The sequence below is a fragment of the Opisthocomus hoazin genome, chromosome 8 (genome assembly GCF_030867145.1).
Source record: "Opisthocomus hoazin isolate bOpiHoa1 chromosome 8, bOpiHoa1.hap1, whole genome shotgun sequence".
Classification (NCBI taxonomy): domain Eukaryota; kingdom Metazoa; phylum Chordata; class Aves; order Opisthocomiformes; family Opisthocomidae; genus Opisthocomus; species Opisthocomus hoazin.
In genome coordinates, this window is record NC_134421.1 from 28,339,091 (window position 1) to 28,366,909 (window position 27,819).

Here is a 27,819-nt window from a genome sequence, read left to right on the forward strand (position 1 = left end):
AATTTAGCCTTTATGCTATATTCTTCCTGAAAATATATACATAAGAAATTATTTAAAAACAATGTTGTGAACGTGAATCCTATCTGTCTGCAGCCTAAAGTATTCTGATAAGGATATGAAAAATCAGCACTGAGGAGACTGACAGGATCACAAGCCTGAATGAAGGCTTCTGTGCTCTATCTCTTACCATCTTAACTTCTCCTTGCACACATTAATTGAGTGTCGAGGTATACCCTTCTGGGCCTCCCTAAGGTATATGGTGAGGGTCATACTGGTTGCTCCTTTTTCTTTGCTCACACTCATATGGAATAACTGTGTCCCAGAGTCCTCCATGACCCAGGCAGAGCAGAGTATCTCTCAGGAGTGCAAGAAGGTGCTGCATTCTGGACTCACCCAAGGGCACATTTTCTTCTGCCTCATCCTCCTTCCAGGAGATCAGAGGACAAATTATTCCACTGTTTGCAGGAAACTTGGTGTGCTGGCACATGTGTCCAGGGATATGAGTGAAATGTTTATTACTACAAAATAAAACTGCGATTCGCTGTCCTACTTTTTTACCTACATAGGAATCTGAGGATTGGAACAGGAACAGATTTTGAATAGGCTTCACGTGACTTTTGTGGGGCAATCAAAGTTGTATGCTGCTGTGGAAAATGATTTAGGCATGCTTTTGGCTTTGCTGTCTGCTGGAGTCGTACAGTGAGGATGAGACTACAGGAAGCAAAATTTTCAAATTAGAGTGAGTATGATTCACTGTGTGTTGAATGTGTTTCAGAATTTTGGCTTCATTTTGCCTTTGACAAAGCTCTGATAGTCCCTGTGATCTGCGTCATGGTTCTGAGATTTCTCTCTCCCACAAGATCCATGAGGTTTCTGAAACCTGTATAGACTCCTCAGGTGTACTCAAGCTCTGTCTAACTGGATCTGTCAGAGATCTCATCTCCTAGGACCACGTGCACAGTTTAGCATGGTTCTTACACACCTTCCTAAGCTACGTTTATCTTATTGCAGGGCAGTATGCAGACACGTGTGAACTGCTGCATCTTCCTTCCCCACAGCCTGGGCTTTGCTGACAGGAGAGATTATTCGTGAAGGCTGGGGACAGGTTCTGGCAGCTGGGTGATTAGAGGAGCAGGATTTCAGTGAGTGCAGAAAAACACCGTAGGTGTATTTGGTTGGTGGTTTATTTTTTTCTTGTATTTTTCTCTTTCATTTTCTTTGCCCCTCTTCCTTCCTTCCTTCCCTTCCTTCCTTCCTTCCTTCCTTCCTTCCTTCCTTCCTTCCTTCCTCCTTCCTTCCTTCCTTCCTTCCTTCCTTCCTGCCTTCCTGCCTTCCTGCCTTCCTGCCTTCCCGCCTTCCTTCCCGCCTTCCTTTCCCGCTTCCTTCCTTCCTTCCCCTTCCCTTCCCTTCCCTTCCCTTCCCTTCCTTCCCTTCCCTTCCCTTCCCTTCCCTTCCCTTCCCTTCCCTTCCCTTCCCTTCCTCTTCCCTTCCCTTCCCTTCCCTTCCCTTCCCTTCCCTTCCCTTCCTTCCCTTCCTCCTTCCCTTCCCTCCCTTCCCTTCCCCTTCCCTTCCCTTCCCTCCTTCCCTTCCCTTCCCTTCCCTTCCCTTCCCTTCCCTTCCCTTCCCTTCCCTTCCCTTCCCTTCCCCTTCCCTTCCCTTCCCTCCTTCCCTTCCCCTTCCCTTCCCTTCCCTTCCCTTCCCTTCCTTCCCTTCCCTTCCCTTCCCCTTCCCTTCCTTCCCTTCCCTCCCTTCCCTTCCCTTCCCCTTCCCTTCCCTCCCTTCCCTTCCCTTCCCTTCCCTTCCCTTCCCTTCCCTTCCTTCCCTTCCCTTCCCTTCCCTTCCCTTCCCTTCCCCTTCCCCTTCCCTTCCCCTTCCCTTCCCCTTCCCTTCCCTTCCCCTTCCCCTTCCTTCCCCTTTCCCTTCCCTTCCCTTCCCTTCCCTTCCCTTCCCTTCCCTTCCCTTCCCTTCCTCCTTCCCTTCCCTTCCCTTCCCTTCCCTTCCTTCCTTCCCTTCCCTTCCCTTCCCTTCCCTTCCCTTCCCTTCCCTTCCCTTCCCTTCCCCTTCCCTTCCCTTCCCCTTCCCTTCCCTTCCCCTTCCCCTTCCCTTCCCCTTCCCCTTCCCTTCCCCTTCCCTTCCCTTCCCTTCCTCCCTTCCCTTCCCTTCCCTTCCCTTCCCTTCCCTTCCCTTCCCTTCCCTTCCCTCCCTTCCCTTCCCTTCCCTTCCCTTCCCTTCCCTTCCCTTCCCTTCCCTTCCCCTTCCCCTTCCCCTTCCCCCTTCCCTCCCCTTCCCCTTCCCCTTCCCTTCCCTTCCCTTCCCTTCCCTTCCCTTCCCCTTCCCTTCCCTTCCCTTCCCTTCCTTCCCTTCCCTTCCCTTCCCTTCCCTTCCCTTCCCTTCCCCTTCCCTTCCCTTCCCTTCCCCTTCCCTTCCCCATTCCCTTCCCCTCCCTTCCCTTCTTCCCTTCTTCCCCCTTCCCTTCCCTTCCCTTCCCTTCCCCTTCCCCTTCCCTTCCCTTCTCCCTTCCCTTCCCTTCCCTTCCCTTCCCTTCCCTTCCCTTCCCTTCCCTTCCCTTCCCTTCCTTCCCTTCCCTTCCCTTCCCATTCCCTTCCCTCTTCCCTTCCCTTCCCTTCTCCTTTCCTGTCATATTTTTACATGATATAAAACAAGCATGTCCTTTGTTTTCTACACTTCTAATACAAAAAACCTTGTTTGGAAAGACTTTACGTGAAGGCAATTCTGACAGTTAGGCAAGGAAATATTTTTTGGTTTTGACTAAGAATTATTCACATAGTTCCTTTCTAAACTCTTTTTATTAACTAAATTTTTAATGATGGAATATATGTCTGAATTGTTTCTTTGCTTTGTACAACACAGAGGCATGAGCTTGAAATATTTTAATGCCTATATGAACTCAAACTCTGCTTCTGTGATCACTGTTTTGAATCTTTATTTGCTATAATAAATTTCTCCTAAGTGCAATACCTTTAATTCAATATTTTATAGTGTAAATAGAAGATCTTATTTTAACCACGGTGATTTTCTGCATTGACATCTTGAAAGATTTTTAAATGATTAATCAAAAAATAATTAGACAGTTCAGTCACTGTGATGGTAACAATGAAGTTAAACACAATGGTGAAGGTAAACAAATAAATATGAATCTTATTACATCTTTGAAATGCTCACTTAATGATGTATTACTTTGCCTTCTATCATCATGTAACAGAAATGATAACAAGTTATCTGTAGCTCAGTGCGAATGTACAAAGTCAAGTGTGTACAGGTCAATGTACATACCAGAGAACTACTATTGATATAGATGGTTGTAGAGGGATTTTTTTGTTACTTCTTTTTAATTTTTTCCTGCAGGCTATCATAATCAAGCATATAATAACTATTAATTTATGTATAGTGTTTGTACATATATATGTGGATGGATACAGGCGTGTGTGTACGTGTACTATATATATAAAATTTTAGAATCATAGAATGGGTTGGAAGGGACCTTTAAAGGTCACCTAGTCCAACCCCCCCTGCAATGAGCAGGGATATCTTCAACTAGATCAAGTTGCTCAGAGCCCTGGCCAACCTGACCTTGAATGTTTCCAGAGATGGGGCTTTTACCACCTCTCTGGGCAACCTGTTCCAGTATTTCACCACCCTCATTGTAAAAAATTTCATTCTTATATCTCGTCTGAATCTATCCTCTTTTTTTACCATTACCCCTTGTCCTACAGGCCCCGCTAAAAAGTCTGTCCCCATCTTTCTTATAAGCCTCCTTTAAGTATTGAAATACTACAATAAGATCTCCCCAGAGCCTTCTCTTCTTCCAGCTAAACATCCTTGGATACTTCTTTGTATATATTGCATCTTATATATGCAAAATTATTGTATATTTTTGTGTACATACACATGAATGGACACACCAGTTCTGGTCAAACAAATGAGACTCCTTTTGATTTGCTTAACTGCAGAGTATGGACACTTTTAACTCTGTTGAGTTGAAAGTACTAAGCTGATAATTTAGGACTGTTCATTTGCTTCCCATGACAATGTCATTACAAGTAACTGAACAGTTAGCGGAATGGGAAAGTATAAGTAATGCACAAGGATCACATATTAAATGATTTTTTTAGATGGAGGAAGAAAAATAAATTATGTATATTTTGGTTCAACAATAAAAGATCACTTTCTGCTCAGAACCAGCTGACAGCTTCAGACAAGAGGCCCCTCACAAAGACAATTTTGATATACTGCTTATAGAAGGAACAGTGGTGGGATTTCAGAGATTTTCCTGAGAACTTGTGTGATTTGTAAGTCTCATACAGTGTGAGTTCCAGTGTTAGGGACAAACTCTGGTTTTGCGTATATCCAGAGGTGTGTTTTACTGAGGTTTAAATATGAATTGTACTTTTATTACTTTTTCAGTTTGAGATACCAATGCTAATATGTGATGTCCAGAAGAGCGGAGTTTCAATGCATCATCCTGCTGGGCTCATTTTCCAAAATAAATACAAAGTTCTTTAGTCATTGAAGTCCTCCACTTGAGTAGTCAGGAGAGATTGAAATGTAGCCTTTACATTTTTTGTCCTCCCTAGTTATGTGTCTGTTACACTGAAGTGTCCTGCTCAACAGACCGAAGTTTGGCATGGTCTGCCTTCCAACTCGTTTTCCACCCAAAAGTCTACTTTGCAAGTGGCTGTGAGTCTGAGCCACCTGGTGGCTTTCAGCTTTCCTGGGGAGTCTCAAACCATGTCCCAGAGGCTTTAACATGTCCCAGCGGCATCAGTCAACCCTTACCCAAAAGCAAGCTGCAGATAACTAGCAAATTTGGCCTTCACCAGGCCGGCAAGACCTGTCTTCATTGCCTCTTTGCTTTTTAGGCCAGCCTTTGCAGACAGTTTTAATACTTAAAGCCTGCCAGTGGGTCTCTGAGGTGGCTGCAGAAGAGGAATGACATGTCATTTGTTCATAACGATGTTGGCAATAAGGTGAGACCTGAAATCACTGGTTGGTTGTCACAGACTTAATTTATCCAGAGCAAGCCCCAAGAGCTTCAAAATTTTCCATCACTTGAAACTTCAGGCAAGTGCAGAGCTGTCACTAGAACTATTGTCAGGACTAAAATTCTGTTCAGATTGTCTAGGGATAGACTGGGTAAGGTGGTAAATCTTCACATCCTTCATGCTTTATTACCTTCTATTTTAGGAGCTCTCTGTCTTTCTCAATTTATAGGTACCAAATCTAGCATAATGAAAACCCTATGTGCTGTAACATCAAATACAATTTCATATTGAAAAATAATAGAATCATAGCATAATTTAGGTTGGAAGTGATCTCTGGAGGTCATCTGGTCCATGCAAGGCTAACTTTATAACTAGATCAGGTGTCCCAGGGTTATGTCCAGTTGAGTTTTGAAAGGGTCTTCCATAAACAAGAACACGTTGGTGGGGTAATTGTTACAGGTAGGTATGCAATATGAAGTTGGTGAATTTTAAATATACCTTTGAGATTATTAAAGTACCCTTTGCCAACATCCGGATATCGCACTTTTCTTTCTCTTTAGAAAAGTTAATATGAATGGCATCTGAGAATGTATTTTGTAACTGTGAATTCACATGACAGCTTCTCAGAGTTAGTAGAATAGACTCACACTATCAGAGATCTCACATTTATCTGCTGTATCTATGGTGTAATGTTCCATGATATGCCGTGATGAGCGTATGGTCTTCAGTTTTTATAGGGGATGTTAGTTTTGTAGAATTACTCCTAGTCCAGCCCACACTTAAAAAAATCCCCGAAAAACCAAACCAATGGATTCTGTGTTAGTGTACATTTGTGTATGGGTATGAATCAGTACAATATAGGTTTAACTGATTTCAGCTGGAGTTGAAGGAAGTAGTCATGTGAGATGCATGGGATATTACATGGAAGGGGCTTCACTTCAGGATAGGCTTAGCTGAAGCCACTTTCCTAGTCTGAGTGCAGAGAATAGGCAGTGAATTTCACTATGAAATATAAACTTCTTGAAGTATTTTATCTATGTATTGTGGAATTGTTCTTTTTGCTTTTGTCTAGGGTTTTTTCTTCAGCCACTAAAGTAACAAATAGAATACTTTCTACAGGAATGGCTTTAGAAATTAGATAACGGGTCTGTTCCTTTTGGACTTTTTGCCTTGATGACCATTCAGATGTCTTCCTAAGCATGACCTCTGTTAGCTTCCACACAAAGGGATATCACATGAAGGAAGAAATGGTTCTTTTCTGACATTGCCTAGTTTCATTAATTAATGTGAGTAAATAAAATTTTCAATAGACTAAAATACCCAGATAGCTTTTTGAACTCTGGTGGGTTATACAAGACTGGTCACCACAAAATTCTTGTTAAGAAACACCAAATATTACTCTGAGGAAGAATTTTTAGTTTCTGAGAGCAGGATTATCATTGTTTTTCTAGTAAATAGGTTCCACCTGTCAGATACCTTGTCCCGATTCAATATCGGGGAGGTTTCGATACGATCCTAAGGACGAGAGTAAGACGCAAAGGGAGTCAGATACCATGCAACCTTGTAAACTTTGTTTTGGTGAACCGGGAATCGGAGGTCAGGCAGGGACGGCAGCGGGAGGGGAGAAGACGAGACAGAAAGAAAGGAGTAAAGTCAAAAAAGCCCCAGCGGGCGAGGAAAAGAAGTGTGGGGGAGGGATCAGTTACCACCACCACGGATTCGACGATGTCCAACGATGTCCAGTCTGCTCAGTCTCTGTGCAGGCGTGGAGTCCCCGGCGAGGGCGGAGCCCAGCAGCGAGGTGGCGAGGAGGAGAGCAAGAGAGAGAGAGAGCTCCGAGGAGCATGTGCTGCCCTTTTATAGGGGCATTTGCACATGCGCAGAGCATGTCCCTGTACGTGCAGTTCGTGCCATGCGTGCTGCCCTCTTAGACAAGTCCGCTCTTGCCAGTCCGCACGCTACTCGGTGCGCAAGCGCTTTCCTGCAGGTCGTTGTGGCAGTTTTTTCGGAGACCAGGAAGAGACGACAATGGCAATGTCGATACAAAACCAGTTTGTAGCGGTCTTCTACAAAACTGCATTACTGAAGTCAAAGAATTGGAGAGTATTCTGCACTGGTTTCTTCAATCTATCAACAAAATAGAGTTATTCAGTGAATGTCTTTGAATTTGCCAGCAGCTTTGGACACCGCTGATTATAAAACCATGTCCTTATTTTGGACATGGCCTTGAAATTAGTGTTGTACTGCTCACATCATAACTGAGAGCAGGAGTTACTGCTTTACCACAGCTTTGACTGGGGACTTGCTAAGTTTGGATTATAACAATATTGGTATTTAGGAAAATATGTCTTGTTTCATGTGGCCTGAACAGTAAGATCACTTGAAAGCCTGGTGTAAATAACCAGCTAAAAAAATGCAGTTGCTACATGGTGTAAGCTCAGGAATATCAATGTTAGACTTCATGAATTTTCACCTATTTCTCATAGGTTAATTTACAGAATTAGCTAAAACTTTGTATAATTTCAGTGCTTGAAATTGTAGTCTTATATATCCTTTGTCACCATTTCCATCTAGTTGTTAAATGCAGGACAATTTGGTGCATATGGGGGCTGTTATTCATGATTATTGTCCGATGTGGTCTTGGAAACTCCAGGAGATGTAGCTTGGCTGTGTATGTGCCTAAAAGGCTTTTTGTAGGTGATGCATTTTCTGAAAATGTTTTCAGATGTGCCACAGCCTCACACAAGGCTGGAACCCCAAAAGAAAGAGGAGAAGGAGCCTGGAAACATTTCTGGGTCCATCATTCAGGATACAGCTTCAGAATCTGTCCTCGTTCCTGTGGTTCACAGCAAACAGAAGCTGAAGTGCTCATCCCAAGCAAGAATATATGCATGTTCTAGAGATTTGTTTTCAGAATTTTCTCTCCCTGTTGACTCTTGTTTCCTCCTCTGATAAATTTTAATGCTTATGCATTTTCTCAAGGAGGAAGACCAAACTGTAATAGAAAGTTTCATGAATATTAATTCTAATAGGTTATATTTACTAGGGTACAAAGTGCTAAGTAGATGCTATAATATTAAATGCATTCCTGAATGGAATAAACATTTTATCAAACTGCATGAGATGGGAATTGCTGCATTACTTACACTGCATAACTCATTCATGGATTTTCTATCTCAAATGGTTGCCAGTAAAATCTGTGTGGTAATACGACGTGTTTGCCTTAACATGCATAGTTTGAAGAGAAACAATTTTACAATTAATGCACAAGTTTTATACATTTTATTGAATATTTTTCTTTCATTTCACTTCTCTTACACTTCACATTTTAGGTACTATGAGTCTAGTTGGATAGGAAATTACCATGGCTATAAGGAAATAGCCTTACTGCACTGAAATATCAGGAAGCGCTCATTTCCAGTTATGTAAAGTTTCCCATAGTAGGCCTGAAGAGTCAAAATACTGGACCTTAACAGTAGCTTTATGCCTTTCATCAATAAACCTTTAATCACAGTTTTACATGAGGAAACAGGGGGAAAACTGTAATTTTGAAAAATTAGGCTAAACTTACTCAGAGATTATTGCTGTAAACGGTGATGGACAGCAAAGATTAATTAGTTAACAGAGCTCAGATGCAGCAGTCAAAAGTATGCAGTAGATCTACCTTTTCCCACAAAAATGCAAAATTATCAGAGAACTTCATATATGAGATGTACACAGATTACAAAATTTGTAAACTGTTTACACATTAATCCAGGTGCATTTGTTTCAGTTCTTTCTTAGAAGTTGGATATGTATAAACATTGAGATTAAATTTAATAAGCATTAAACCATTATTAAATAAAGAGTATGAGACTGAAATAGTGAATGGATAAAGTTTATAATGTGTATGTTTTCTTGTGCTGAGATATTGTTTATTTAAAACAGTGTCATGCTGATATAATGTGGGCTGTGTTTTCCTTACAAAATTCTAGAGCAACAGTGGTGTTAAAGATCCAGCTAAACATGATACCTGAATTGACCATGAAGTTGCTTTGCATGGAAATGTTCTTTTCAAAAGTAGCTGCTTCACATGAAACGAAATCTCCTTTAAAAAACAATAAAAAACATTATTAAAATGTTTTCAGATATTTAAGGGTATAAATCTAAAGAAGGGAAGTCTTACACAAGCAAGTTAAGAACTTGCCAGTGTACATGGGGAGTCTTGCTTAAAGTTCACGATTTACTCTTTTTGTTACCGATAATACCATAATTCTTTAAAACATTGAAAGTTTAAAACTATTTCAAATATGTAAAAACTGCTACAAATCACAATGTGAAATTCATTGGCAATATGTGGTTTATAGATAGATGAACATGGATACATGCCTGCAGCTGTTATTAAATATATTGATAATGTGCGCATTTTTGTTTGCTTAACTTCCGCATAAATTATAATAGAAAAGTCATTATGAAACACAACTTGCAATATGTTGTATTTTCCAAATGTTATATTGTGCTATTGAAAATATCTGAATCTGAAAATAGTCTTTTTGTCAGTTCTGAATACCAGGTTTACTGAATTGAGTTGGTAAATAGTAACAGAAATAAAGTGTAGGTCAATATTTACTTTGAGAGATGATAAAGCTCAACTATAATTAGCATGAACATTGTATGTATTGTTACATAGACTCTCAACAATGGAAAGAAATTGTTTAGAGGTTTAGTCTGGAACTGTTTTGTGGAGGTTTTTTTAATGGCAGTCAGTATAGATTGAACTAGAGGTTTAAAAAGTACTTCCAGAACTTTTTTAAATTTTCTACTGTTAATTTCCTCTGAAGTAAATACTGAGAGCTAAAGAAATGCCAAGTGGTCACTTTGCCTACTAGTTGGGGTCTTTCTGAAGAAGAATGTTGTATGTTGGGCTCTGCAAAAATAAATGAAAAAGTCATGAAAAAGCATGAAAAATAGGATTCAAAGCTAAAATATATTCTTCAAATAGCTGAAGTGACTTCAGATTTTTAACTGCACATAGCTTTTTTCCTACTATTTTTCCACTCTTGTGATTGGTGCAACAGAGGAGTCAGAGGCAGCATGAAAAATTTATCAGTTTAGTAGGTAAATTCTCCCTAACAACTCAATAGGTTTACTTCTTTTGATGTCTTTCCATAAGATATTTTAATTTGGGGGAGAAGATCCTACTTTCTTCAAACCTCACAAGCAGGTAAACCTCCTGCTTTATGTAGAGACCCCAGACTAAAGTTAGCCATGGAGCTAGGATTGTTTCTCCATAGTTATCTGACTGTTTGACAGTGCTTCAGAGTTCACTTCTGTCAACGCAATACAGAACACCAAAGTGACTTAGAATTTGGTTGTTCTCAGTGCCTCATGAGCCAAAAGATGTAACAATACTTTCAATTTTCTTGTGTGAATTTTAGTTGAGCCACATTTTTGTTCTCTTAGATCAGCTTGTTTGAGTAATAATAACAGTCATTTTGTTAGCATGATATAATTTAAATATACTGTAGTACTGTACAAAATTCTGTTCCATTCAGTGGCATCTCTGTTGCCCCCTTTTTCAGATGACGGTTGCTGCTGGTACGAGCATTGAGAATAACATTCAAAGGACCATATCCTGCCCTAATGTATGTTCAAAATATCTTGGATTTTTGTACAATTTAAATGCAAAGCCTCCATAAGTGAATTTGATGTTTTGTTGCCCACAGAAGCTTGTGCATCTTGAGATTACTTCACCTTATATATTTCGGGGTCAATGAATATTGTACTACAAGTGAGGTCTCAGCCTATCAAAATTACCAAATTACTGTCATTTTTTTCTATATGGTTTGATGGTGCAGCTAAATAAAGGCAATGATAATATATTCACAGTTCATTCTGCGTTTACCTTGCTTCCCACCCAGCTCAATGCTCCTGTCAGTTGAAATCAGTAGAACAGCAGTAGGCAAAATGAGGAAAGCAATGAGAGGCTGTATTTATTCTGCTTAACTGTGTTCTAAATTGAATTTTGAAATAAAGATGTGTAATACTAAATTTGGAAAGAAGGCAATTTCATTTTTCTTGCTTAAATAAATAAATCCCATGACTTAAAATAGAAGAAGGGAGGAGTTACCATGGCTTATGAAAGGCAGAATAAGAAATCTATTTTGTTAACAAAAGAAGCAAATTATTCACTTGTAGTATAATAGGTCATTTATCTTTTTTTTACTAAAGCTATTTAGATAATGGAAAGTCATTGGGCCAAAATTAAACTCTTATACATTAGTGGGGAAACATTAATGAGAATTTGGGATGTACCATTGAGAAAAGATTGTGGCTCTGCATTATATAGAAGCTATTTTTTCTCATGTGAAGTGTTTAATAATTCATTTTTCAGCTAAAGATTATGATGTTTATAGGGGAACTGACAGAAGAAATTCTGGATAAACATTTCCATCCCCTTAAGTTCTTTTAAGACATAACAAATAATCAAAGTACAAGTACAATATAGTTAAAATAAATAATAGGTAAAAGAAAAAACTACTGTGATTTAATAACGGTAAGAAGTTAGTGCGTGCTCCCTATCTGGGAAAAAAAGATCAACCTCTTAAACCAATCTTTTTGCTGTAAAGTCTGTGCTGTTAAGGGAATACAGGGAAATTCTTTGCACTGCGTTGTTAGATGATACTGCATCTGACTATCTGAATCATTATGGATTTCTGAATAAATTCCTTGAATGGACCAATATTATAAATTCTTGCCTATGATTTGAACTGTTCAATTCCAGTTTCAGACTTGCTTCTATGCAGAGGAAAAAAGTTTCCTCAATACATAATGTATGGTTAATCTCCAATCTCTTCTGGATTTTCAACATGACTTTGACTTCTCCAAGGCAATTTTAGTATTACAGACTGCAGATCATACCATTTTTAATGGCGGATAGTAATATGAAAGATAATAATATGACAGAATTGACAAGCATGGAAAAATGCAGGATTTCAGATTTAGTTATAGAAGTCTGTACCATTACTTCAGAATTGTTTGGAATCTTTTAGTTTATTTTCTTTTTTTTGAAAAGTACAGTAAGACAGGCTTTAAATAGAGGCTTTCTTAATAGAATTAAATAAGCAAACAACTCAGATGTTACCTTTTATTCTTTGGATTATATTCGTTAGCACTAAACTCAGTAAGCAATTCATTAACTGCCATTGAACAAGAATATCCTTTTTCTTGCCTTTACAGATCACAAGAGCTGTCATTGTAAACTACAGCTCTTAATTATTCTCCATTTTTAATTTTGTTCCTTCTCTTTGGACTTGTGTGAGGAATCTTTTTTGTCCAAAAAGAAATACATCATGCTCCACAAGGAAGGCAACAAAATTTAGAATTCATTAAATTCTCTCCTAACTCCATCTCCTTATTTCCCTGTCTAAAGCTTGGTGTTGAATTTAATGTTGTTGTGTCTGCTCTCGAGACAGTGAAGGCGAGAGTCAGTCTCACCTGTTGACTCTCTAAAGGTATCAGTCTTTCTCCGTTGACTAGAAAGAGGAACTAAAAGGCCAGCTTGGCTTAGATACCTTGCTTATAGGTGATTAAAATTAAGTAATACAAACCCTGTTTTCCCAGTTTAAGATGATGTTTAGGACAACAATTACCTCACCAAACTGTAGCCTCCTCAAAGCCTGATGTTCAATTAAGCTATGATGCAGCCACAAACCCTGTTTTCCCAGTTTAAGATGATGTTTAGGACAACAATTACCTCACCAAACTGTAGCCTCCTCAAAGCCTGATGTTCAATTAAGCTATGATGCAGCCACTTTCAATGAAGAAAACAAGATATACCATTTGAAGAATCATCCCCTCTTGAGATAGCTTGGATGGATTATCACTGAGGGGGCTTTTTGTCTTAACTTAAGCAGTAAATTAGGCAAATAGCTTAGCCTAGACATTAAAGACCATTCTCAAAGCTGAAACTTGGAAAAAGAGTATGATTCCTATTTACATAATGGTGAAAAATCTTGCAATTCAGTTGAAAGACTAAGCTTTAATGTCTTTAAATGTCTCTGAAATCTCTCCATGAACTAGAAAGAATTACTAAATGGCCTTTAATAAAAAAGTTTATTCCAATTCTAGATTTCAGTGTAAATGCACTAAAACCAAAAACATTCATGTTTAAAATAACAGTTCAGTCACAAAGTGTGTGAAACAAGCTCTTGTCATTATTTAGTTATTGTCAAAGTCATTGTCAAGTGGTCATGAGGCCTAAATTTAGATTCTCACTTTGTAAATATGTGCAAACAACTAAATTCTTAACTCTGAAGAGTCTCAGCAAGGAGGTATGATATTTGTTCTGTTTCAGACATCCAAATAATCTTGATGAAAGTTTATCCTATGCAGATCAATTTTTATACTTGAATTCTTTGAATTTCTTTTTAATTTTTTCAGATTTTTTAGTTTATAATTAATAATGACCGAAAGTCCTGTTAGATATAGAAGAATCCTGTTCAGACACAGTATATAATCCCTACCAACATCTACATGTCATCCAAATGCACAAAGCCTTCAGCAAGAGCGAAGAGTGGAAATCTGCACTCACCCTTTCACCCAGCATCTCATGGGGAGGGTGGAAAGGGAAGGCAGTTTTGCTCTACAAGCACTTCTCTTGGCACAAGATCTTCCTAGGGCACTGTAACAACTGCAAAAGCAGATCCAGCTTCAGTTTAGAGAAATACTGTAACTGAAAAGAGTCATCCAAAACTTGACGAATAATTGCAGTGTTTTATTCATTCCTAAATCCTCTAGTTTCCTGATGATTGGAAACTGTTTATGTAGCTATTCATTACTGAATAAAACCCATCTCTTTAGACTTTTTCAGAAAGAGAATTTTATATTATCACTGATTGTTCTTATGCTAATTAAAAAAAAATTGCTGAAGGAACCAGTTAATGCACTTTGTAATACATGAGAAAGAAAATTAATTAAATCATTTAATTCATTCCATTGAATTCCAAGCCCACAATTACCTGTGTGAACCATAGTTTTAATAACTGACATTAAGGCTGTCAAGTCTACAGCTGAAACTGTTTGAATGCATGGTAACTTTTCAATTACTAGGCTACATTATTCTGAAATGTTTTCTGGTTTCTTGTAATTACTGTGAATTGTGCAACTTTGTATTTCTGCCTTTTGTAAAAAGGATAGCTGTGGAGAATACTCTCAGAAGCATAAAATTTTCAGTCACTATGTATTGGACTGGTTCAGCATTTTAATTACATGGCATTAATTATGCAGTTATAATTAATTATAAAACTCAGTTATTTAGTCCAAAAAAGGGCACAATACATTTGATTTCGCTTTTCTGGCTCTTAATTTCAGACCTCAAATGTATTTCTAGAAGTACTCTTATAGAAGAAGAGTTTGAGATGCTAAAATTGTACAGAAAACATAGAATAGATTGTTCATGAAACATATATGCTAAAATAGTAAAAATGCCTTTATTAAGCCTGAGTAACATCTTTTAATGTTATTAATAACAATTGTAAGCAGGTTTTTAAATGTAGAGGGTGTATAGTGTATCGTTTTGCTTAATAGAAATACACTGCAAAGCTTGCAATAAAACTGAAACTCAAGAAAGAACTGCAGTATATTCAAAATTGAGAACTCGGATATTGTGACGATTTTCAAGGTACAATTTTGTGGGCAGTTTCCCACAAGTGAAAAAATCTAATTTGCAGGCTTTTAATCTGTGAAGTTTACACCTCCACAGTCTTCATTATAAGTCTCAATTTACCTTTATTCCTACACAAACTTTCTGTTTTCTGTTTCTCATTATTATAAATTGTTTACACGACAGAAGCTGAGTGGAGAAATTGATATTATATACAACAGTAATATGCTATTGCAGTTTATTCCCTTCTCCTATTTTGTTTAGTGGGATAATAAGAGACACTGAACTGCTAGGTTTGCTGTCTTTCATATAAGATATCCCAAATCTTTACTGTATGTATATATTTATTATTATTTTTATAGAGTAGTCTTTAAACAACCATGACAGTTGCTGTATACTTTGAAAACCCTGTTTCTTGATAAGAAGTAATTTCTGTAGATGTACTTTTAAAGTATACATGCATTCTAACATGCCTGGATGGACATTACTGACAAATATAGAATCATTTAGACAGAACAGTTTATCATACTTTGATATCTCAATACCATTACTTGATGTCTGGAAACAGTGCAAGCTAATGGTCAGAACAAAGACAGGAGACTTTGTATGCAGATCCAGCCGCTGTGGTTGCATGACCTTGAGCTTCTGCAAAATAGCAGTATTAATACCCCCTTTTTTACAAGTCTTTAAGGTCCACAGTAAAAATGTAAACAGCAAAATACAAAAGAAAATGGTGGCAGGTATTAAACATGCTGTGTTTTCTTCATTTGAAACAGCAGAACTTAAGTCTGTGGTTTTTTAAAACAAAATTCCTCTATATAATAAATGAAAACATACTTCACTGCATGTAACTGCAAGGAAAACTAATTATTTCATTTTAATCAAGTGCAAAACCAATGCATTTTGTTATTGCACCATCAGCTATTCCACTACTCTGTCATGGAAAAGCCACATATGTTCTGTCTAAAAGGATATATACCTTCAGCAATTCTTCACAGAGCTAATCACAAGTTTTAGAGTAATTTGAACATGCAGAGGTTTTTAAATTCCACCATTTGTGATTCAGGCTGTTTTATTTGGGTAGATGTTTTTATTAATTACATAGCTTAATGTGTGAAAATTTCTAACAATATTTTTTATTAGCTTACGGCTTGAACAAGATATAGAGCATATATATGTAGACATTTTCTACAGTAGATCGGTAGGAAAAGAGCAATTTGCTTATATTTTTTTCAAATTCGGCTGTTGTGGAGCATCTTATAAAACAGCTGTTTTTCATTCATCAGCAGTCTTAATGCTTTATGCTATTTCAAAAGGTGTTTTGGGAGAGTTACAGTAAGGAGTAGGGGACAGAAAGCTAGAAAGCTTTGGTAATATGCAGATACCTTAAAATATCAGTGTATTTATTCTTCTCCCAAATGGGAATGAAACTGTACTTCCTATGCTTTGCGGATGCTTTTTTTTTTCTATCAAGGATTAAATCGTGCTTGTTTTCATAAGCTTGTTCATGTGAATAAGCTGAGCATGTGTTTTCTCCTGAAGTTAAAGCCAAATGTCTTTATTCTGAGGTAAACTGAAGCAGAAATATTTTTTTCTATCCTGGGAACATTTCTGAAATTGAAAGGAAAAAGTAATCCAGAACTACTACACATAGGATCAGAAAGTCAGAACCCTGAAAACAATGACCAGCCTCCAACCTTTCTCAGATTCTATGAAAGCTTCCTGAGTTTTCAGCTCAACTCCTGCAGCTCTTTTTCAACCTTAATAGGATTCAGGGTTTTACCAGGTAGTGACCTACCTCTTGAAGTTACAAATCCATGTTATGTGATCACCTGACACGTTCAACTGTCAGACCATCTTATTTTTGTGCATGGTAGGAAAAAAAATTGTAGGGGGGGTTTCCTTCCTCAAGCTTTTACCCAAACTCCACAGCTCAAAGTCTTCAGGAGTTACTTAATTAAATAAACTTGTGAACAGAAAAGCAATTTCAGTTCGTTCTCACTGCCGATGACTTTATGGCCCTATATTTTGAGCATGACACCAATCTTTTGGCCCTCATCTCCTGTTTCTGTGCCACAGGGCCAGTAAGTCTCATTGTGCAGCTCGCTGTTTCTGCCTCTGCTCCTGACCTGGTGACAGGCAATTAGCTGGCAGATCTGCCGCCCAGCCAGCTGTGCCAAGTGTGTTAAATCCTAAAGTTGTAAGAGATAGCAGCAATGCACTGCAACTAGGGAGATGTATCACTGCCAAATGTATGTTGTGGCAACAGCATGGTGTCCTGGTCCTCAGGTAGTGGCTGCATGCTCACAGTAATGCTGATACGTGCACAGCGTTGGTGTCCCAGCGTAGCTTTGCAAGCACTCCCAGACTTTTCCATGGCATTTGGACTGACACAGACCCAATGCATTGCTTCCACTCATTTGAGAGATTGAAAATTACAAAATAGAAATCAGGAATTAGGAGCTGTAGCAGCCATAGCAAGGGATTTGCAAGGAACAATGCTCAGGTGATATCTAAGTTGTTCCACACCCTTTTAATTTTAATTTTTATGTATGTACTTGGAATGGACACAGTGCCATATGGTTAGCTCTGTTTTCAACTACAGCATGTCAATTTAAAGATGCCTGTCTATTGCATCCTGGGAGAGGAAACAACTTTAAAATCAGTACATGAATATCATGGCGAAGAGTATGATATGAAAAAAGTCTTGCCTGGGTTCACAGAAACTAGATGTTATAGATGTTAATAGACAGCTTTACTGAGCAGATCCACTTAAGCGAAATACTCAGGACCCTTAAGTTCGGCATTCCTCTCTCTGTGGCCCACTCAGAGGCTTAACTGTTGTGGTCTGATGCCCACCCAGCTGCTCCCTCACTCAGCCTCTTCAACAGGACAGCAGGAGAAAATAAATCAGAAAGCTCATAGGTTGAGATAAATATGGGGAGATCACATACCGTTTACCACATCAGCAAAACAGACTTGACTTGGGGAAAATTAGTTTAATTCATTGCCAATTAAAATAGATTTGGATGGTGAGAAACAAAGACAAAAAGTTAAAAGAACACCTCCCACATAACCCCACATTGTTTCTCAGACTCGACTTTCCCAGCTCCCCCATTGCCAACACCTGGACACCTGCGCCCGTGACGCTTGTGTAGCTGTGCTCTGAGCAAGCCTCGTGCACACAGATCTACAAACAGAGATGACCACTGCCCATGTCCATCTAGTAACTGAGAGGAAAATGTCCAGCTTTCAGACTCCTCTATGAGCCACCTCCTGCAAGAGCAAATGAAGAGAAGTTCATCACCAGAGACGTTCTCGCTCTTCAGCTCATGTCACATCTCCAACCAGCTTCCATGCGCTTTCAAGAAAGGAGCTGAAAAGAACAGGAGCATTTTCTGTTTTCTTCTGGACTTCCCCACTGGTTTTCTCTTTTTTTGTGAGAGCTTTTTTTTTGTTTTCCACCCTGCTTCTGAGACACATTTTAAGTAAGGAAGCTTTCAAGCCACAGAAGGAAGATCTAGATTTGGAAAGAACTATGCTTTGCCTGAGTGTTACAGGAAATCTAAGCATGTAAAGACATGCTTTGGGGAGAAGAGCAGATTTTCATTGATTTGGTAGGGTTTTGCCTCTGTGTTATTACTGAGAAAAATCTTAGTCTTATCACCAGCAAACAGATGGGAGGAACTCTTTCCGTGACAGAGATTTAATGCATAGGAAAAAAAATTCTAGATAACATCAATGCTCCTAGGTGGTTTCATTTACTGCTCTTCTGGAATTTGCGTTAGTCTTGGAAAACAGGTACAGAAGAGTCACCAGTTGTTGATGACTGAGAAATTACTCATTTGGCAAGGGCCAATTGGCAGATTCCTTTGCAAGAATGAAAGAGCGCCATCCATCCCTTTGCTGTACCCTCCTACTCTGGTCCAAATGTTATTGCTGACACTTTCCTTAACACTTTTTGTGCTGAGTTAAGAGGGCTGGAAAGATAGCTTGACTCTTCACTGCAGTCATTCAGAGACTCAGTCATCATCCCCTTTTAATAATGTAATCTCAATTTTATTCAGTTTCAAGGAGCTGTATTCACTTTGACACCATCGTGAATCAAAACAAAATTTACATCCCAGCATTCTTACTGGTCCTTACAAAAAAAACCCACCAAACACAAAGCTGGCAAAGGTCAAAACTGTCCCCTGACCAATAAAACATTGCAAGAAACAGTCCTCCAAACATGACTAATGTGCTTCTTGGCAAATATGAGCCTAAATGGATTTAGAAAATCCTTTTAAATTTTTATTTATCTGTCTTTGCCACATGGCTGTCAAGTATTGTGATTTTGTTAGCATTACAATGTAAAGTCATTTTTAACCTGTTGAAGGCATGGATAATTGCCACGCACTGTGATCAGTGAAAGTCTGCGGTAGAATGCTCACTGACTCTCAATTGAGACTAGAATTTAGATTACTTGGCATATCTAGCAGTTTTTTAGTCATGATCTTGTTTGTTTGTTTCAAATACTCTATGTTTATATGCTGATAGTTCAAGTAAATGTGTCTGACTAAAATCATCAATTTTAGTAAAAAAAAATTAATTCTGATTACTTGTAACTTGATCAGCGCCTCAAATCACAGACTTACTCTTCTGCAACCAGTAACACTATTCTTTTTTGCTTTGATTACGTGTAAATTTTTATAACTACTAAAGATGTTGACTGACTTCTGGAAGTTTAAAAAGTCAGTTATTGTGAAAAGAACATTATTCAACATTTATAATGATTTTCAATCTCCTAGAAGATGAAATCTCCCCAGATAGCAGGCTGTGTCATTCCCAGAGTATCTGAATACGGGTTCACATTTTCCTGTTCTGCAGTTTTTCTGCATTACAGATTTAGAAAGTTGTACAAAGTTGGGTTCTGTTTTGAGTGAGGGAGGGAGGGAGGGAGTGACAAGGGGTTTAAGATAGAAGCATGTGTGTCCTGGTCCTGAAGAGTTAGGATCAGGACCTGTGAAAAAGAAATCAGCTAAGATTCAGTTTCTTTTTATGTTTACCTCAAGGAATGATTCAATTAAACTAAGTACTGAAAATGCGAAATTCTGTATTTTGGTGCTGACAAAAGCAGCAACTTGCAGGTTTTAAATTCCTTCTTATTATATTTAAATAGTTGATGGCAAAGAATATTGCTTTATGAAGCAATCAAGTGTTCTTTTATTATAATATGTTAATATGTACAAAATACACTTTTAGAATCAGTGTCCAGTAGGTTGAAATTATTTAAATTATTTTAAACAGATCTGTTTAAGCTTACCTAAACTTACGGACATACTATTGTTTACAAATGTTCAATATGTTCAGTGCTGCTGTCCTGGTCCTAAACCTTAGTAGAGTAGCAAATTGTTCATTTCTGTTGTGAAATGTATGAACATAATGGTTATGTCAAAAGTGGACTTCGAGTGTTTGATGGGTCATTGCGTCCACCCTGTGGTTGTTGTTTGCTGCTCATGGCTGTGATCAGAGCCCGTTGCTGTTCCCGCCTGCCCTGCCTGCCGGGGTGTTGCTCTCCCCAGCAGCAATGGCTGCAGATATGAACCACTCTCATTCGTGTGGGGTACATCCAACCCCGCAACTGGGAAGAGTATCTTTTCCTCCACGTAAGTATAGCTGAGGTGAATACGCTGCCAGGCACATTTGATTTAAAATGAAATGTAGTTTTCTAAAAATGTAGGTATAATCTATGTAAATGCATCTAAATTCTTCAGAAGATGGTGGAAGGTTTGTATGTATGACAGATAATGAGACAGATCAGTTGCTTTAGTGGGTTAAAACAGTGTTCCTTCAATCTAAATACCATAATGTGAAGCTTCTGTCATGTAAAATGGCAGTAACTGCTGGTATTGTGGTGGCTAGCTGTAACAGCAGCACTAGCATAGAGTTTGAGAATAACATGCAAGTTTTGAGGACAACATAACCCCCACAAATGTTCAGGAACTCCACTCAAGCTTTGCACCTATCCTTAGAGCTACTGATAGAATTAAAATGAAGATCACTGTAGACTCTAAAACAAAGGCATTTGATGGATTGTACAATCAGATTAGAGCAGGATTTCAGTGCTGCTAATAGTTAATGTTGATTGATGCTTTTGGTGTTGGGGTATCCTAGTCTGTCTGGCCTTTGGTGTGTAGCTTTTGCCTAACAAACTTGGGAGCCTTTCTCTCTTGCCTCCGCAGCACCTTTGCTGGAGCCCAGGGGAGGCAGAGGACAAAGCTTTCCCATGCAAAGGGGATAAATCCTGGGCTAGAATGAAGTAATGATTAGATTGAAAAGGGCAGCCAAGGACTGGAGGGGGAAAATAATGACGAATCATCAAGCATGGAGTCTCATAGCAGGTGGAGGATCAGAGACACCAGTGGGAACAGGGGCTGGTGGCTGTGGGGGGGCGACATGAACTGAGACAGATGAGAATTAAGAGTGGAGAAGGATGTTTTGAATGACACAGCTCTCCCAACTGAATAAGCAGATCATCGAAAAGAAAACTTTTCATGGAAATGTACCAGGTTTTATAGGAAAGACGTCTCAGGTCTAGAGACTGAGGGAGGGTGAAAGCATGACAGAGGTGCCCCCTCAGAAGGTATCCAGAGTTCCAGTAGACAGAACTGTGAACCGTGGTAGAACAGTGGCTTGTGTGTATGAGGCACTTCTGTAGACAACCATAATCCAGGTACTGGCACCTAGATAACACTCTTGCACTCTCCTAATACAGCCCTTCTACTGTATTTATATATACATACAAATATATTACATTTTGAGTGGTGAGATAGAAATTTTGTTGTAATTGTTTCTCCAGCCAGTATTTCTGGTTTATTAAATTCTTAATAGCTGTCTCCTAAGCAGAAACAAACATGCCCCAAGAAAGAAAAGGAATTATTTCAAAGGTCAGTGTTACTTAAGCATTTGCTTCATGCTTACAGCAGATTGAAGTTAGAAATAATTGGAAAGTGTACTGGTATTGCAAGTGACGGATCAGAGGAAAAAGCTTACACCAAAGATTATGCTTTGAATTTCCTCAGTGCCTCAAGGAAGTCATTGGCTTGCAAATGCATAAATACTTTATACAATAATGATTGAATATAGTACTAAGGCAAGGATTAAACTTGACTTCCATTTCCCAAAGGAAATGCTAGTGAAAAAAATCTATGCTGTGAGAACTCTAAACTGTGTATATCAAATACAGTATATTTATTTTCATTATCTGAGGAGCCATGATGACAGACCATTAAACAAAAATTGTGAAGAGGAACCCTCCCTCCAATGTTACATTTACATTCTAATGCTGCTGCAGTGTGAATTAGTTTGTTTGCAAAAGACAGATGCGGGAATATGATCCTTCTGTAGAGTTTGAATTTCACCTGACCTTTGAATTACACTATTGCTTTTTCAATCATATGTAGTAAGCCTATTGAAGGTTGTCTGGGCAGTGATAAAATGAATTTTGCAACTCTTTTCTTTTTCTGATTAAATTACTGATACATTTTAATCTAAGTAAATAAAACAAGCACAAAAAAAAACTTCAGAAGAGCTTGTCATCCATCAGTTGTTTGTTGTCTGATCTTTTTTATATCTAATTATTGTATGTATGTAAAATACTTATTTTTGATCTTGATATGTCCGTCCTTTATATTACATATCTTAGAGACCCAACAACATCAAATTATTAGCATCAGCTGGCTTCTTATTCCATTATTTCCTATCTTGTATTTTACATAGTAAAAGGCATAATTATACAATGAGGCATAATTATAGGGTAAAGGAGAAGTGTGAAGAGACCGATGATTTGAAATCACAGAATCACAGAATCACAGAATGGTAGGGGTTGGAAGGGACCTCTGTGGGTCATCTAGTCCAACCCTAAAAATAAACCAGAAATAACAAAAAAGAAACATATTTAGGGACAAGTGAGCAAAAAGAAACCTTACAAAAATACTTCTAGAAAGTCATCCTGTGATCTGCTAAACATGTTAAACTTTCTCTCTCTTAAACATATACTTTTTCTATACGAATAGATTATTCCCCAGAAAAATAGTGAACAAATTTTACCACCACGAGTTCTTGATTTTGATGCATATTGACTGACTTCTTGGCTTTATTATTCTTGCAATTAGACTTATTCCAAATTTTATACAAATGGGAAAAGAATCCATTTCAGATCTTAGTTTTAAAAACTTCTCAGTATTAGTCTGATTCTGCCTACATTTCTGTTCTGAGAGTAGTATGAACATAATTCTGAAAACTGCATAGTGAGAAATCATAATAAATTTTACATGAAGTGAATAGTTTCTCCATTTTTTAAAATACTTATTTTAAAATACCTTTAAAGAAATAACCTTATTTTGTTTTAATAAATTAAAAAGTAAAATGAGTTCTCTTCTCTATGGTCACATACTCCAGCTGAGGATCAAATACTATTAACAAAACTCATTTTGTCATGATTTATAAAATCAAGTAGTACTGCATTTGAAGAATGGATAGATTAATTTTGAGAGAATTGAAAAAAAATCTGTTGAGGATACTTTAAAGCATGGATGTACAGTTAAATTTGGATGTGGAGCATGTGCTGGGAGGCTGGTTTCCTCTCGTAAGTCCTTAATATCTTCTTGTCATGAGCTCATTTTGTGCCTCCCCTTGAAGGGCATGAGGGAGAGGGGACAGGATAGCAAAAATGTAGTTGGTTACAAGATTATAAAAATGCAAACAGAACTGTTTCCACTTTGCAAAATTATCGAAGAAAAATAGCTTGTGTATATTGTGAAAAAAGCCTTACTGATTTTCAAAAGTGATAGATGTAGCTCTTAAAATGGTCTAATTTTTCTGGTGAATTAAAGAAGTACTTTACTATTGACTTCAATATATTTTGCTCATTTTCATCAGATGAAAATCTGGCACTTTGTCACTTTGATCTACTTTTTTTGATAAAGCAAAATAATTAGAAAATTACTGAAGTATTATTAGCTCAAGCTTACACTGGAAATCTATTTCTTCTTGCAGTCATACAAAAGGAGTTTTATATTTCCATTTAGTTTCAGAAGGTTTTTTAGAGTTTTTTTAAGGCAACTATCATTAATGAATCTTTATTAGGAACTGTTACCTTTAAATTAGTTTTCGTTTTCGAATATCATCCTCAAATCTCAAAATACATTTTTATTTGTTCCATAAACTGTCTTTGATGATTCTCTTAAAGCAGATGAAAATAGAGAACTAGCCACTTCTTCAACTCAATTGATTTTAAAATATTGAGCAAGTATCAATATTTATCTTGAAAAGGAATCAATTTTGATTCATAACTATATGCTTAAAAACATCTTTGAAAAGATGCAGTTTGTCAAGCTATATTGTTTACTATTTGATCCTGTTAATCAATATGTGATTTATCTGCCTGGCTATTAAAAAGAATATGGTTTGTCATAAATTGCATGGACTGTAGCTGGAGAGTCTTGACATGAGGCTATGTTGTCGCGCTGGTAGTGTTTCCTCATTTTTATTTGCTCACACATTTACACCTGTTTTAACTTAGAACCCAAATCCAAATGAAGCTGGTGACAGCAGAGAAAGGGTAAAAATAGGACTAAGACATCACAACTTGTTTAATATTTCTAAATTGAGGTGTATAATGCGATCTATATGACATAACCTGTATCAAGTTGCATTTTGCAGTCACAATTAGTACACAGTAGGTCCATTTTTCCTCCAGGAGACAGGAAAAGACTGGAAGTGATAGTGAGTTTCAGTCCAGTATGAATTACATGGCTACTAGAAACAAGCATACTGCTCACACATAGGAACTTCCTGGGAGCTACACCTAGGAGTAGTTTTAGCATGCAGTAGGTTTAGTTTCTTCTGCAAAGAAAATACACCTTACAGTGTCAGTAGACAGGTTTTCAGGGACTATCTTGTGGTATAATTCCTTTTGGTAACTATAAATTTGTGACCTGTATCTATATATTTTAGCTAGTCTAAAATCCTCCAAAGGTATCCCAGAAGGCAAGTCATCCTCTCCACTTCTTGATCTTCCCTTAAAACATTCTGTTCTCTTATAATAAAATTATGACCTTTTTTTGATTATTTATTTGTTAGTGTGTCTAAGGAACAAAAAGGGTTTGTACCAGTGTCCCATGGAAAACTGCATTTTTATGAAGATCTGACCTCCAGCTGTGTGCTTTTATTCTTCACTCTAGACCTGCACCTGAAGATGAGGTCTTCTTCAGACTGTATCTCTGTCACAGCTCATGATATTATGCACTCTCCAGATGTGAGCAGAGGAAATGAGGTTGTTCTAATTGTATAAATGAACTTTATTTGGCCTGAACAGAAGTATTTTCTTAGGGTCAGGACCAGGAAGGAGAGTGAAGTGGCAATGCTATGGCAAACACTCCTAGGAATTCCTAGCACAGTCAGGGACTGGAAGCCGTTGCAGGACATCTGAGTCTTAAATCTCAGCCAGATGCTACAACAGCCGTCTGCAGATTATTTTTTATTCTGCCAGCCGTCTGGACAGCTCGCGATGCAGTTTGGGAATTGCAGACTGTGGAGGCAGACACCTCTGTAGCTGGCATGAATGCACGCTGCTGCTTATCCCAGAAGGCACCCAAAAGGAAGAGAGGCACAGAACAGTTTTCTTCTTGTTGTTCTCTCCTGTACTTTTCTATACATGGATGCAAGGATCTCCTAGTCTCTGTTTAATCTTAGTCTCCAGGAACACTGCAGTAGTGAAGGACAGGCCTAACTCTATACTGCTGCTACACTGTGGAGGTTCCCTGTGGCTGGAGGTGATCATCCATAGCTGTAAGCTGTTAGCATGGCCCTACCACAGTTTATCCCCAGGACAACTAGCTCTCACCCAAAGCAATTCCCAGGTTTGGTTTGGGAGTTATCATGAGCCAGAGATAGCCAGCCATTGAGCCGTTTGCCAGTAGCTTGAAGGCTTAGAAAGTGCAATTAGCATAGGTTTGGCCAGAGTACATAGTTTTGCCTTTACCCTTGAAGTGTATCAGGCTTCCACTTGCAGCTTTTGGTGGGCTGTAGAAGAACGTACTGCTGTTGCCTAGGTCTTCATAAGCACGAGCAGGCATGATTAATTCTCACGTCTGTCAGAAAGCCCATATGCCTTGCAATAATATATTTGTTCTTGTGTTCTTCACTGCTATTTTTATATACCATTCTTTTACTTAAATGTTATACATATTTTTAATTAATTATTATGTCATTCCATTGTAGAAGATTACTGAAAACTGGAAGTTACTTCTGTCTTGTTGAATTTCTTACTCTGGGATTCATTTGGTTTTTTTTTTCACTTATAACACAGTTAGCTACCGTTTACATATTTTTCTTTTAATTTCCATCAGTTTCAGTTATTGTCCATATTTCTGCCATTATTTTGTTGATTTGCTTTCCGGCTTACAATTCAAGACACTTTTCAAAGCTGCTTCATTTTGCTGAAAAGAAGACTTTACATTAATCAGGAAGAGGAATGTATTTCCTGTGTTTACACTCACAATGTTATTTTGACATAAAGATGAGAAAAATAATGGAAATGAGAGCTGTCTTCACAAAGTGAGCTGTGTCAAAAGGTAGCCTGGCCCATGTTGCTGGTCCATGACTCTGTAAAGGAAGAGTTAGCAATCAAAGCACCGAGGGAGAAAACACACAATACAGACCCATCAAACTTTAGATTCTACCATATGAAAATGTGTAATTCAGCTCTCCCGTGGGTTTATTGTTTGTTTGTCAGCCCAGGTGGCTGTGTCGTCTATCTTTTCTCATTTCTGTTGATTTATCAGGAAAATTGATCATACAGTATGTAGCTGAAGCCAGTTATCTGTCAAGTTGTCACATTGTCTCTGGCTTGTCCCTCGCAATTTACTGTCTCTTTTTTTATACTTAGATTATGAGTTCCTTCAGAGAGAAAGGGTATCTTTCTCTGCTTTCATACCACACAGTATGATGAAATACTAGGCCTTGGAGTAGGGTTTCTAGTGCAAATTTATACAAATGATTTAATATGAAATAAATTTGTCGTATGTATGGAATGTTACAGCATAAGAACTGAAGGGAAAGTTACATTACTTTCACTTGGATCAGCCAGAGATGATGTCCAATATATCTGACCTTAATGAGAAAGTGTTTTTGAGTGTTGTACTTCTGGTGGCAGAGATTTCCAAAGCTACATATGCATGGGATAGTATACTTGGGTTTCTTAATATTATCAGGTGACAGAAAAGCAGTAGCTTTCTTTGTCAAATTTTGATCATTTAGTTCTTGTCCCTTCAAAAGAAGTTTACTGGTTTAGACTTGTAAGCCTGACTGACTTTCAAGAGAGACTCCTAAGTCAGGACAGAGGAATCCTGACTGTATAAATCAGTAACTCCGTCCTTAAGGAGGAATCTGTTCATTGGATTTAGGTATCAAGATGCAGATTACTTTTTGGAATTAAAAGTTCCCAAAATATTAAGGCATTCTTGGTATCTAGTTGAGCAAGATTTAGTGCGAGGGGCTAACTTTCTGACATGGTTAGCCTTATCACATTGACAGATCCAGTGAAGAGTGTGGCTGATGATGCACATCTCTCATCTGGGTCCCAGCATGATATTTTTCTTGATTGAGAACAGTGCAGTAGGTGCTAGAAGCATTGCTGCCTGGTACTTTTAAGCCATGGGGAATCATTTAAGACATTACTGCTACCATAGAAACCAATTTCAACTCAACAGAAATTCAATTCATGGAAAAAGCTTCTGAGTCTGAATCGTTCATATGTTGTTACTCCTAAGAGGTTTGCCAATGCAGTGGAGACTTCTGGAAACATTTTGCAGTCCCTCGAAGCAGTAGTTTTATTCAGATGCTTTGAAACTCTGACAGTATCCACAATATGGTTCTATGGTCTGTCCTTTTAGGAGAGCCCTAACATGAACTAACATTCTCCACACATGCCTACATAATATCATCAGTTTCTAAAGAAGTGAAGAAATCTGAGAAATGTATTGAATTTCTGCTGCTGAGTTTTCAGAATATCAGAGCCCAGTACTCTCTGACCTTTTAGATATTACGTGTGAGGAAGGTTTAGTGTTTAATACCAAATTTACTTGTTTGAAGATATTTCACATTACCTGGGATTTTGATTTAGATACA

General features: G+C 38.0%; 1 protein-coding gene across 6 annotated transcripts in view; it reads left to right on the forward strand.

Annotated features, from left to right (window-relative positions):
• Positions 1–27,819, forward strand: part of PPFIA2 (PPFI scaffold protein A2) — a 357,310-nt gene that overhangs the window by 175,591 nt on the left and 153,900 nt on the right. For 4 of the 6 annotated variants that reach the window (XM_075429542.1, XM_075429536.1, XM_075429537.1 and 1 more), the window contains one exon: positions 10,565–10,627. The exons of the other annotated variants lie outside the window; for them this stretch is intronic. In XM_075429542.1, coding sequence (XP_075285657.1) covers positions 10,565–10,627 — 63 coding nt within the window. The remainder of the gene's footprint in view (positions 1–10,564; positions 10,628–27,819) is intronic. 6 annotated transcript variants of the gene reach the window in all.